Consider the following 13,941-nt stretch of genomic DNA (forward strand, 5'->3'; position numbering starts at 1 on the left):
CAATGACTGCTATTTTATTCTCTAGGGTGTTAGAAAAAAAAAAATTCTAGCAAAAAAATGGTTTTAAACTTGTAAACACCAAATCTCAAAACGAGGCTCTGTCCTTAAGTGATTAAACACTCTATTATCAAATTTGTGCATTGACATAATTTTAACTGCAGCGATATCATCACATTACCTGCAATGACATTATTTGTAATTTATTTTTGTGTGAGACCCCTAACTATTTCTACTTGTCATAACCAGTCAAGTGTCAATCATGTGAAAGATAAATAGTGGAACACCGACTGTGTATATAAACTTAAAGCAGAGTTCCACCCAAAAGTGAAACTTCCATTTGTACCCCTCCCCCCTCAGGTGCCACACTTGGCACGTTTTCTGGGGGGCAGGGGAGGATACCTGTCTTTCACGGGTATCCTGTTCCCACTTCCGGGAGCCTCAGGCACGGGTATTGACGTCATCGCCCGGACTCCCTCCTCCTTCCCCGGCCACCGGGCCAATAGGCGAGAGGAGTGGAGCCTTGCGCATGCGCAGTAGGGTTACCGGAGTGAAGCCATAAGGCTTCATTGCTGGGTTCCCTTACTTGCAGTGGAGGCGGCATGCACCCAACGGCTAATGGAATCATCAGCTGGGGTGCTGACATCACTGGACTCCAGGACAAGTAAGTGTCCCATTATTAAAAGTCAGTAGCTTCAGTATGTGCAGCTGCTGGCTTTTAATTTTTGCAGCGGTGGGCGGACCTCTGCTTTATTCTTTATCTGCTGAATATATTGAAACAATTAAACAATATTACTCTTATATTCACTGACTGACACAGCTTCTTCTCTTTAGACCATTGGGTTGTTATGCCACCTTCAGGAGAAGACTAGGCATTACATGTTAACATGTGATAATAAAACTAGAACTTTCTAGTTCCGCCCAAGGGGCGGTCCCGTAGGTAACAACCCCTCAGCATGCTACTGCAGCCTTAGTTTTGCCTAGTGAAGGAGAAGGACCTAGGAACCCAGACGGGCTGATCGGTCCATGTTTTTTTCTGCAGAAGCTTGGCTTTTTGCGCAAAATGATAGATCCTGTGATCTGCTATTAACAGCCAGCTGGGTGACAGGCTGGATACCCTTATCCTTGTAGTCTCCCCAGCCTAGCCATCGAGTGTGTGCAGACCAGAGCTCCGCGCTGGGTCGGCCACAACGAAACCTCAGCTCCAGAGGTGGTTGGGGTTGGTGAGCTTTTATGCTCCTGGGTGCACATATGACCAGGCTACTGATGTCTGCATTACAGTGTGCCGAGGCCAGCAGCCACCCTGTATTGTTCAGAGAGTGGGTCAGTAATGGAATGTCTCCCAGCTCTTCAGGACTGGTAAGTAAGTACAGCTCTCCCTGCCTCAATGGGGATGAGCAGCTGGGCATTCCCGGGGAGGTCGATTCGGGGGTCCCTCACCTTCCTCTCTTCTCTCCCTGTCCTTATCCCCCCCGTGGGGGATGCTGCATGTTGCTGCTGAGCAGTGTGTGTGTGTGTGTATGTCTGTACAGGGGCTCTCCGGGGGGCTGCGCTGGCTGTGTCCTGGGTCCGGTTTCTCATGTTCCTGGATGGCTGTGCCTGTGTGGCTGTGCCTGTGTCCCTTGCAGCGCTGATCACCGCCATTTGTTCAGCTCAGTCCCTCATGGTTTCAGCATCAGCGGCCATCTTAGGTGTGGGCAAGGGAAAGCATGCTCTCCTGTGCTTCGGTGGCCATTTTCCCTGTGATTTGTCCTTATACTGGACGCCGGCAGACATTTTCTAGAAACCTGAACACGTTTTTCACCTTTCTCTAGTGGCAGCATGTGTCCCTGTGCTCTGGTGGCCATTTCCCCAGTGTTTTATGTCCTTATACTGGACGCTGGGCGACCATTTCCTTTGAGCCTGAGCACTTTGCAGAGTGGTTTCATTAGCAGCAGCTTCCACTGGCACAGAATGGATCCCTCTGCACCTGGGAGCCAACAGAGACTACAGGCACTACTTGCTGGATAGCGCAGAACCCTTCAGGGTGGTGAGTCCTGCGGGAAAGAGCCCCTCAGCCAGCAGCAGTAAGGAGGGTGGGACTGTCACTGTCCTAAGTCCCCTTGCAGGTGGCAGACAGGGTAGGGTCTGCATGGCTTCAGAAAATGGTGTTTCTTCCCCCGAAGTCCAGGCAATTGCAACCAGCTCACCTGCAGAATGCACAGTGCCCTTGGACACCTTGTCGGCGGTCCTCAATTCATTCATTGCCAAGATGGAGGTGGTGCATGGGCGCAAGGTGCTAAAAAGCGGCCCCTGCCCCCCATCCTCTAGGGAGAGCTCTCACGCAGACTTGGGCCCTGCTGAGGCTGGTGACCCCTGCTCTGTCGTTTCAGATGACGCTGACCAGGACCGTTCGGACAGGGTGAGTCTCCATCCGGGTCCATGCGTGACAAGGCGCTTGTTGGAGCACTTATCACAGCTGTGCGTGATACCCTGAAGATTCAGGAGCCAGCAGATCCCTCTGCTGAGGTAGCTGTCCCTTTTGGGCACTGCGCATTACGCAGGTGAACTGGTTGCAATTGCCTGGACTTCAGGGGAAGAAACACCATTTTCTGAAGCCATGCTGACCCTACCCTGTCTGCCACCTGAAGGGGACTTAAGACAGTGGCAGTCCCAAGGTGTTCCGTATCTGACTTATTTTGACAAGTTCATTTACAAGCAATGGGGTCAACCGCGACGGACCTTTCGGCCCCCAAATACATGGTGGTGCGTTGCCCCTTTGAGAAGACCCTTCTCAAAAAGTGTCTGGCTCCTCCGGTTGTGGACCCCCAGTATCCAGGTTAAACAAAGTAACCACGATCCCGGTAGAGGGGACTCCTGCATTTAAGGATCCCATGGACAGGAAGGCTGAGGCAGTGGCCCGTTCCCTGTTTACGGTTGTGAGGTCCTCCGTGCGACCAGTACTGGCATCAGCACTTGTGTCGCAGACACTTACTGAGTGGGCAAAACTGTTGCACCGCGAATTGGGAGAACAGCAGGCTTCTCCTGTCTGCGTGGAACTAGCAGACCAACTAGTGCATGGCCTTAAGTACGTTTGTGACACGGCCCTGGATACCCTCCCCCTGTTATCCAGGGCTTCAGTGTCAGCAGTGGTGCTGAGGCGCCTGATTTGGTTGAAATGCTGGTCTGCTGACCAGGTATCCAAAAAAGCCCTGACGGATCTTCCCTTGATTGGCAACCGGCTCTTTGGATGACATTATTAAGAATGCCACAGGTGGTAAGAGTACACTACTCCCACAGGCTAGGAAGGCTAAGGAGCCACGCCGTACGTAGGCAAGGGCCCTTTTTCCACTCACAAACGGCTTTTTCGTCCGCCCGGAGCTTCGGCTAAGGCCTAATGCACACGAGACGCAGGTGAAAACTCTGCTCAAAAAAAAGCTGAAATGCGCGTTTAGAAACGCGCGTTTTGCCGCGTTTGCATGCCACGTTTAGACGTGTTTGCGTTTATAAGCGTTTATAAAGATAACATCATGTAGACCCTCCCCAAGCTCTCAAAGCATGTTTTTCTAACTATTTCTGCTATTTTGATCAGAGTGAGCAGCAGCAGCATAGAGAGCAGTTGTACACTTGCATTTGCCTCTCTTTCTGTGGTATATATTTTGAAATGGATCCCATATTGAATATATGTCAGAAAATGCTCCTGATGTTGCTGTTGATGAGACAGCAACGTCGTCGCAAATTTCGTGAGAGGTCCAGAGTCAGAGCTCATCGATATTGGACCCATCCGTTGATGGGACAGCGAATGTCCGTTGGATATTTCACAAACATGTATGTGCAGCTGCGTACCTACCCCGACAAGTTTTTTAATTTTAGCCGGATGTCCATTGTCACATTTGATCTGCTCTTAGAAAAAGTATGACCTGGTCTGACATTCGTGGACACCAATATGAGAAACAGTGTGTCACCAGAGGAACGTCTGTTGGTAACGATCAGGTATGTGTATATATTTATAAAATGTCATTCTCTGATGCAGAAAAGTGCATGACATTTTGCGACCCGACTTTGGGGCCGCCTATCTCGGGTTCACTTGGTGATAGGAACCCCAAATTTAAAATGTTGTAGTGCTAGATCCACAGTGTCAGCATACTAAATTTGGGGTTCCTGACAATAATTGGCCCTAAGATATGGGCCCCCAAAATCGGGTCACAAAATGTCATTCTCTGATGCAGAAAAGTGCATGGCATTTTGCGACCCAACTTTGGGGCCCCCTATCTCGGGGTCACTTGGTGATAGGAACCCCAAATTTAAAATGTTGTAGTGCTAGATCCACAGTGTCTGCATACCAAATTTGGTGTTCCTGGCAATAAGTGGCCCCAAGATATGGGCCCCCAAAGTCGGGTCACAAAATGTCATTCTCAGATCATATTTCTGAGTTTTCAGGTCCAAAAAACTGGGTTCCTTTAAAAACGCATATAAACGCAAACGTGGGTGCCGCGTTTAGCCACGTTTTGTGTCTGAAACGTGGAAATTTTTGCGTCTGAACCCATTTTTTTGCTTCTGGAAAAACGAGGTTAAACGCAACTGCATAAAAACGGCAAAAAATGAGACTTTGTGCATGGACACATAGGATAACATTGAATGAGTTCAGGGGCAGTTGAAAAAAGTGTCCAACTGCATCTGAACACGCGTTTAACTGCATCTCATGTGCATGAGGCCTAAACGTCCCCAACCCCACAGGATGACCACGAAAGGGCAGAAACGTCCCTGGAACCGCAAGCCTGCAAACAAAGGTGCTACCGCATGATGGTTTGCCCCCACCCATGACTCGGGTGGGGGGTCACCTTCAGGAGTTTGCAGCCCAGTGGTCCTCTCGACTGTCCGACCAATGGATCTGCGATCTGATTTCCTACGGCTACAAGATAGATTTCCTCTCTTGGCCGCAAAACAGATTCTTCCCCTCCAGCATACCCCTTCTCCCAGCTCAGTTCTACTCAAACCTGTTTGTAGTTCCCAAGAAGGAAAGGGGTACGTCCAATCCTTAATCTAAAAACCCTCAATCACTTTGTGAAAGTGCAGAGGTTCAGAATGGAATCAGTTCGCTCAGTAGTTGCTGCACTCCATCTAGGGGACTCCCTGGCATTCTTAGACATCCAGGATGCGTACCTGCACATACCCATATGCCTCCGGCATCAAAAGTTTCTGTGCTTGCAGTCGGGGAAGCCCACTACCAGTTTGTGGCTCTCTCTTTTGGTTTGGTATCAGCTCCCCGAGTCTTTATCAAGCTATTGGCCTCTGTGTGGTGTTGCTACGGCAATTCGGGATCGCGATTGTGGGTTACCTAGACGATCTCCTGAGAGCTTCTTCCCCCTCAGAGTTAGAAGAGGATGTGGCGATCACCATTCAGACCCTGCAAGAATTTGGGTGGCTGTTAAACCTAAAGAAGTTGGTGGTAGTACCGACTCAGCATTTGGAGTACCTAGGCTTGCTGCTGAACTCCAGGGAAGCGAGAGTGTTTCTCCCTTCAGACAAGCTGCAGACTCTCAGAGCCACGGTAAAACTGCTGATGAACCGCAAGTGGTCGTCGCTGCGCTTCTGCTTGCGAGTCCTGGGACTCATGGGGGCCTCCTTCGAGGCAGTACTATATGCCCAGTTCCACACCAGAGTCCTGCAGAAGGAGATCTTGGCAAAGTGGGACAGATCTCCGTTGTCCCTGGAACGACAGATCCAGGTGGGCCATTTAGTCAGGGTTTCCCTGATCTGGTGGTCCCCGGTGCTTCAGTCCGGGAAGTCATTCCTACCTCTGAAATGGATGGAGATTGCAACGGACGCCAGCCTATCCTGCTGGGGTGGAGTGATGGGAGTTCAGTCAACTCAGGGCCTCTGGTTGACGGAGGAATCCAAGTTGCCGATCAATCTGCTCAAACTGAGAGCGATCAGGCTATGCCTCTCCACATGGTCGTTGAGACTGTAAGGGCGTCCGATCAGGATCCAGTCAGACAACGCCACTGCTGTGGCATACGTCAATCACCAAGGAGGAACAAGAAGCTCGGCCGCCGCACGGGAGATTGCTCACAATCTTCGGTGGCCAGAGCAACGTGTACCGGCCCTGTCGGTCATTTACATCCCGGGTGGGGACAACTGGCAGGCGGACTATCTAAGTCGTCGGATGCTGGACCCAGGAGAATGGGCATGGCATCCGGAGGTGTTCAGGCTACTGTGCCTATGGTGGGGCACACCAGATGTGGATCTTCTGGCCTCCCGTCTCAATCAGAAGGTGCCGAGATTCGTGTCCAGGACAAGAGATCCGTGGGCAGACGCGTCAGACGCGCTGGTGGCTCCGTGGGATCAGTACCAGCTGATCTACGCCTTTCCTCCACTGAAACTGTTACCACGTCTGCTTCGCAGAGTGGAAGTCCCAGATTGGCGTCCTTGGTATGCAGACATAGTGCGCCTGGTGGCGGACGTCCCATGGCGACTGCCGTTGCAAGAGGACCTTCTGTCTCAAGGTCCGATTCTCCATCCGGCTTTACCATCGCTGGCTTGAACGGCATGGCTATTGAGAGCCAGGTGTTGGGGAACCATGGTCTGTCGGACTATGTTGAGAGCATGGAAGTCTTCTTCTCAGAAGATATATCTTCGTACCTGGAAGACCTGCATCTCCAGGTGTGAGGAGAAAGGATGGCATCCGTGCTCCTTTTCTATATCCAGGATCCTGCTGTTTCTTCAGCAAGGGGTGGACCAGAAATTGGCATTAAGCACCATTTAAGGAAAAACGCCAGCTTTGGCTGTCCTTTTTCAGTGACCCCTGGTGTCTCACGCTATAGTGAGTACTTTTGCTCAAGGGGTGCGACTTGTAGTCCCCCCGGTGCGTCCACCGTTACCCCCGTGAGATCTGAGCCTGGTATTATCGGCGCTTCAGAAACCGCCATTTGAAAATATCAGAGAGTTTCCCCTGTTGACTCTTTACCAGAAAGTGGTCTTTCTAGGAGAGTTTCGGAACTGGCGGCCTTGTCCTGCAAGCCACCCTGTCTGGTTATTCACAAGGATAAGGTGGTGTTGCGTCCGCAACTCTCCTTCCTGCCGAAGGGAGTCTCAGCGTCACATCAATGAGGACATTGTGTTACCATCTCTGTGTCCTAAGCCAGCACATCCAAAAGAGCTGGCCCTTCATGCTCTGGACGTGGTTTGGGCTCTGAAGGTGTATTTGTCTGCCACGGTTTCCTTCTGGGAGTCAGACTCACTGTTTGTTTCGGTGGCTGGTCCACAGAAAGGCATGGCAGTCTTGTTGGCCACCATTTCCAGGTGGATCACACAGATTGTAATACAAGCCTACGCCTTGAAGGGGCAGGTGCCTCCTTTTCCGGTCATGGCCCACCTGGTCATCTGTCCACACATTTACAAAGTTTACAGAGGTAGATGTTTTGGCCGCAAAGTGCAATTTTTTTACTTTTTTTTGGGTAAAACGCAGTACCTTTAAGTTAATGCACTGTTGCATTCGTTACCGCAGTTTTTGGTGCGGTTTGAGGGTAGTGCTTCTCTGTTGAGGAGCACCCTGTTTTTTTGTGGTGGTTTTTCCACACGCTGTAGTTTTTTTGTGGGTAAAGTTTGTACTAGCTCCCACTTGCCATGGTGGAAAAAGTTTTATGCGGTTTTCCCACCCCTCGTTTTGGCACTGCTTAGGGATGTCCCAATGGTCTAAAGAGAAGAAGCTGTGTCAGTCGGTGAATATAAGAGAAAATAGGATTTTTTGTACTCACCGTAAAATCCTTTCTCTCTGTAATTCACCGACTGACACAGCACCCGCCCCTCATATTTTTCTTTCCGTTATACTGCTTGTTGACGTACTGAGGCTGCAGTAGCATGCTGAGGGGTTGTTACCTAAGGGACCGCCCCTTTGGCAGAACTAGAAAGTTCTAGTTTTTTTATAACCCTAACATGTAATGCCTAGTCTTCTCCCAAAGGTGGCATAACAACCCAATGGTCTAAAGAGAAGAAGCTGTGTCAGTCGGTGAATTACAGAGAAAAGGATTTTTCGACGTGTGCAAATAATCCTATTTTTCTATTTCACTGACCTGTAACATGCCCCTGTACTTACAGTATCTCACAAAATTGAGTACACCACTCACATATTTGTGAATATTTTGTTATATCTTTTCATGTGACAACACTGAAGAAATTACACTTTGCTACAATGTAAAGTAGTGAGTGTACAGCTTGTATAACAGTGTGAATTTGCTGTCCCCTCAAAATCACTTGGCACACTGCCATTAATGTCTAAATCACTGGCAAAAAAAGTGAGTACACCCCTAAGTGGAAATGTTCAAATTGGGCGCAATTAATTGTTTTCCCCCCAAGGTGTCATGTGACTTGTTAGTGTTACAAGGTCTCAGGTGTGAATGTGGAGCAGGTGTGTTCAATTTGGTGTTATTGCTCTCATACTGGTCACTGGACGTTCAACATGGCACCTCATGACAAAGAACTCTTTGAGGACCAGAAACAAAAAATAATTGTTGGGCTACATAAAGATGGCCTAGGCTATAAGATAATTGCCAAGATCCTGCAACTGAGCTGCAGCACGGTGGCCAAGACTATACAGTGGTTTAATAATACGTGTTCCACTCAGAACAGCTTCCACCATTGGCAACCTGTGAAGCTCTGGTGAACTCCATGCGCAAGAGGGTTAAGGCAGTTCTGGAAAATAACGTGGCCACACAAAATATTGCCACTTTGGGCTTAATTTGGACATTTTCACTTAGGGGTGTACTCACTTTTGTTGCCAGAGGTTTAGACATTAATGGCTGTTTGTTGAGTTATTTTGAGGGAACAGCAAATGTACACCGTTATACAAGCTATATAATATTTACAAAAATGTGAAGGGTGTACTGACTTTTGTGAGATACTGTATTGTTAATGCAAGATATAATGTGCTATCCTAGTAGAAAAGCAAGTCAAATTAAAGTGACTTGGTAAGGTGATGTAGGAAAAGTTGGCCATAAAATGCATATTTCAATGTCCTATAATTTAAGAAATTGTGTAACTGCATAATTCCTTATCCTTTAGCAACATCTGAATGACCTAATGACCAAGAAATGGCTTGGAGGATCTAACTCTGTAGATACCATATGTGTCACATTAGAGGACTACTTTAACGACTTTGCAAAAATCAAACCCCATTATCAACAGGTATGTGCAGTCCAAAAATCATGGTTTCTTGAATGATTGTAACAGAAACGTGTAATGCCAAGTACACATGAGCGGAATATCAGACAGAAAAAGTCTGACGGAAGCTTTTCATCGTATATTCTGATCGTGTGTATGCCTCATTTGACTTTTTTTTATTTTAAAATTCTGACGGACCTAGAAGTAGAACATGTTCTAAATATTTCCGACTGAACCAATTCCTATCGGGAAAACCCTCATCTGTATGCTGTTCCAACGGACCAAAAACTACATATGCTCTGAAGCAAGAGAGTTCGTATTGGAGCTAGCTAATTCTGTGATCTTTTAATGCTGCGCTTTCTTTTCTTCTTTATTATGCTAGAAGAATGAAGTTGTTTGCTGCTCATATTCACACAGAGTTCTCACAAACTTATTTCTTCATTATTTATCATGATCTTATGAATAATAATCTATTTTTTAAAAGCCAGATCTACATAATGTTTACAATTATTTTTTATAGTCATCTTTTATCATTTTTTATTTCATCAAGATTTTTTTTAGGATTACTTAAAAATTATTTTCTAGTGATCTCCATATAATTTTTTTTTTGTGTGTCAAGTTACCACAATAACATTATTATCTTGTATTTTGTATTAACCTCAAGGAGGTTGGTGTCCCTTGTAAATTTGACATTGTCTTTTTGAAATGTACCTGCCTACTCACAAACAAATTGTCCTGTAAGTATTTTCTGAAAATAAAATATCCATTTATTCTAGGTAGCAAAATAAAGAGGAAGTCAATGCTGGAGAAACTTTTGGAATTTGGAAAGCCTTTTGGCCCCCAGGGCACACATCAAGTCTGTGGAAAAGAAATTGTAAGCTTGGGGAGTCCATATAATAGGGAGTACAATCTGGTCCAGGAATCCCAGCGATCAGGACCAGTAGCAGATGACATATCTGTTCCCAGGCTTTGGTACTACAACAGCCTGGGGACAGGCTGTTGTAGTACCAAATCCATCTGACTGTCAGACCAGACTGAACCCAAGCCATCACTTTGTCTTCTCTGCAGCCTTCCTTGAAGGCTGTGGCTCTGGTGGTGGACTTGTGGCAGCAGGAGGAGGAGGATGGGCTTGCTCATATATGTGCCCGTTCTCAGTCAGCTGACCCCTCAACTCTTTCTGAAGGGCAATTCTAGCAAGCAAACTGGTGGCTAGATAGCAGCCATAGGGGGGGCGCTCCTGAGGATATTGCTGGCTTCCCTAATGAGGCCCAGTGCTGCCTCCTCCGTCATCCTCCCCTTCCTGGGCCTTTTGGTTATAAGGCAGAGGGGAGGCATATGGGATTGGGTAAGGCTCCTACTGGGCACGGTCTCTTCCTGGTTGACACTTTCCAGACCCTCCTCCTGGCTGAGCTCATCCTGTGTATAAAAAAGGGACATAGTTGTAGTTTTTGCTTCATCAATCACATGCAGTTTTTAGCTTCTGACTTGCAAATTGAATGTTAATAAATAGAAGAGACTATAACTCTGACCCCAGCATTTTTCTTTCTTGTCCCAAACATTTTGGCCACTACTGTTTATTCATATGTAAATTACTTTGTTTAAAATCATTAATTAGTTATCAATTGTAACATCTCGTTAACTTTATTAATATTAGGATAATAAATATGTCTCCAAATAATATACCTGGCTCCAGCTGGGCACAGCCACTTCTTCCAGGATGGAAGGCCCAGGTTGTTCCTCGTCAGCCTCTGCTGGGGTGGAGGGAAGGCTGCAGGAAAGGGTAGAAAGTGATTCCCTGGCTTCAGTCTGGTCATCCAGAAACTGCAGTTTGTTGAAGTACCCCAGCCTTGGGACATACACTTGCGCTGCTAATGCTCCTGATCGGAGTGATTTCTGGATCTTTTTATGCTCCTCCTTGTACATGTTCCTCAAGATCCCAATTTTATTCTCCAAAAACGTCATGTTTGCATCGGGGACCCGAGTCTTCACAAATTCTAAAAGTTTCTCCAGTGATGACCTCCTAGCTTGTTATAATATAAATAATATAAACTGTGTTTCACCTCCCACAAATTACTCATCTCCCTGTATCTGTCTATGAAACTGGCCATGAATTCTGTGTCCTTAAACTGATTCGTCTTTGCTGTAAGACAATACATAAGACAAAAACACTGCCAGCCTTAACTCTCATTATCATATCCCAATATAGGCCTCAATCTTGAGGCAGTATAGGCCACTGTGATGGGCCAAGTTCAAATTTTACCTTTGTTTAGGATGCTTGCCACTTCCGTTCGTCCTTCCTCCACACACAGATTGTATGTACGACATATGCGTGTTTGCTTGATATAAACTGCGCATGTGTGAAACTCAGCCCGCGTCGCCCGCCCCTGGCGTTCTTTCTCAAAGATTCTCCGCCCTGTCTCTTTCGTCGCAGTGTGAGAGGAACATGGCAGAGACACAGCAGGTAATTACTACTAGTAGTAAAGTGGAGGAAAGCCCGGAGACCAAAACGCCCCAATCCAGGAGGAGGTTTAAGGCCTCTAATATGTCCTTTGAGTAGATGGTGGAGATGGTCCACATATTGAGGAGGGCCGACTATGATGCAAAGAATGGGCCGTACCCAAACCCCAATCTGCGAAAGGCCAAAATCATGATGAATGTGGTGAAGAGTCTGCGGCAGAAATTTGGGATACGATGATCAAAGGGAGCAATTAAGAAAATGCTGGTTAGACCTAAAATTAAGGGAGCAGGATCAGTACAGAAGGATAAAGAAAGTGCTTAAAAAAAGTAAGTACTTGTCGTGTGTTCCTATTATGATTATGTGGTAGATGGCCTCTCTACAGCTGTAACTTTACAATAGCCATTCGTTTTGGGTTATACCTTTGTATAGTCACAAAAGTACTTGTTTATATACTTTGCTCCTAGACCCTATTTACCCAAGGCATAATGAAGCCACGTAATGTTTGTCCTTTTTAGTGATGACCAAGTTTGTTTCACTCTTGGCTTTATCTATCTATTTAATATGATTTTACCAACACTCCTACCTCCGGGTCCTTTATATTTGAGCATCTTTGCCAATTAGGTATCTATGGCTTTTTCATATATGCACAATGTGAGGCACTTGCTTTTCTCTTATCTCTATGCACAGTGGTTGATTTCACTATGTGGTCTGTTTGTGCACCATTCGGTTCGATTATGTCACTAGTTACTTTTTTTGCATGTTTTTTAGCACAAGTCGATCTGGTGATTCTGATCACCTTTCACATATTCATTTCTTTTTTCTTCCCTCCCCCTCTTATCTCTTCCCTTCCCCTCCCTTTCCTTCCTTCCTTCCTTCCTTCCTTCCCTTCCCTTTCCTTCCCTCCCTTCCCTTCCCTTTCCTTCCCTCCCTTCCCCTCCCTTTCCTTTCCTTCCCTCCCTTCCCCTCTCCCCCTTTCCTCCCCCCTTCCCTTTTTCTCCCCCCTTCCCTTTTTCTCCCTTTCTCTTCCTTTCCCCCCCCCCCACTTTCTGCCCCCTTCCCCCCACTTTCTGCCACCTTCCCCCCCACTTTCTCCCCCCTTCCTCCCCACTTTCTCCCCCCCCTTCCCCCCCACTTTCTCTTTCCCCTCCCCCCTCTCCTTCTCTTTCCCTCCTTTATCCTCCCCCTGCCTTCTCCTCTCTTCTTTTACTTTTTCCTTTCTTTCTTCCCCCCTTTCCCTTTCTCCCCCCTTCCTCCCTTCTTTTTCAAAATGCCTTTTTTTTCTCTGTTCCCCTCCTGTGTCATATGGACATTTCCTAATTGCAATTTCCATTGCAATTCAATTGTGGTTCTTACTTTGTTTCACGCTATTCTTGCCCACCACTTCAACATCAGGGGAACTGGTCTCTGCACTTAACACTGATTTAGTATTATTATTTGGCAATTTAATTGACTCCATTATTCTATCTATACACCAGCCCTGTCTACAAATCTTCTCCCCCAGTCGCTATGGGAGGCTTGATCAGGTGCCTTGTGTGCCCTGACCATGCTAGAGTGTGGGTAAGCAATCTGTAATGGTGATTTTGTATTTTTTTCTTTTTTCCCCACCATATGATGTTGTACTGTTAAAAAATGTATATGTATATGTATATATATATATATATATATATATATATATATATATATATATATATATATATATATATATATATATATATATATATATATATATATATGTTATGTGAAAGAAAAAAACTCTTTATATTTCTTTGCAGATTTATTTCCTACCACAAAACTAGTTGAAATACCACACCATCTCAAAATTTTATGAAATAATTTTTGTGTTGTTTTTTGTATCAATAAATCGTTATTCAATTTTTTAAGATTGTTTATAAAAAATTTTTTGTACTTTAATTTGTACCGAGATAGTCTGCTTGTTGCTTTCTTCTTGGTGGGTCTTGGTGGGGGTCCAGACTCCCAAATCTCTATTCTGTCTTGCATAAACCTAATATATGGGCCTCCAAAGCAATCTAGTATCTTAATCAAATAAGTTCAGATGATGTTCTAAGAACATTTGACTCCTTAAAATCGTAATACTCGTATCTGTTCCGATATCTTCAAATGGGCCATGCTTTTTACTCTGAATTCTCTACATTTACTGTGTTGGGGATAGTCGCTTTTGAGGGACGACTCCTTTGGTGAAACCTCTCTCTACCAATTACAAGGCTGTAAAACCTACTTATACAGGGGGGCCTCAACAAAGTCTTAGTGTGCTAGCGCGGGGAGGTCCCAGAGCTAGATACCGAGGATTGGGAGAACATTTGGGATTATCCCATGCAACAGTCGGTCTA

General features: G+C 46.1%; 1 protein-coding gene across 2 annotated transcripts in view; it reads left to right on the plus strand.

The window, feature by feature from the left end:
• Positions 1 to 13,941, plus strand: part of EXOC3 (exocyst complex component 3) — a 344,012-nt gene that overhangs the window by 239,299 nt on the left and 90,772 nt on the right. For both annotated transcript variants that reach the window (XM_077491872.1, XM_077491873.1), the window contains one exon: positions 9,037 to 9,159. In XM_077491872.1, coding sequence (XP_077347998.1) covers positions 9,037 to 9,159 — 123 coding nt within the window. The remainder of the gene's footprint in view (positions 1 to 9,036; positions 9,160 to 13,941) is intronic.

The sequence above is a fragment of the Lithobates pipiens genome, unplaced genomic scaffold, assembly GCF_037356315.1.
Source record: "Lithobates pipiens isolate NorthernLeopardFrog02 unplaced genomic scaffold, aLitPip1_a1.2 Scaffold_19, whole genome shotgun sequence".
Lineage (NCBI taxonomy): Eukaryota > Metazoa > Chordata > Amphibia > Anura > Ranidae > Lithobates > Lithobates pipiens.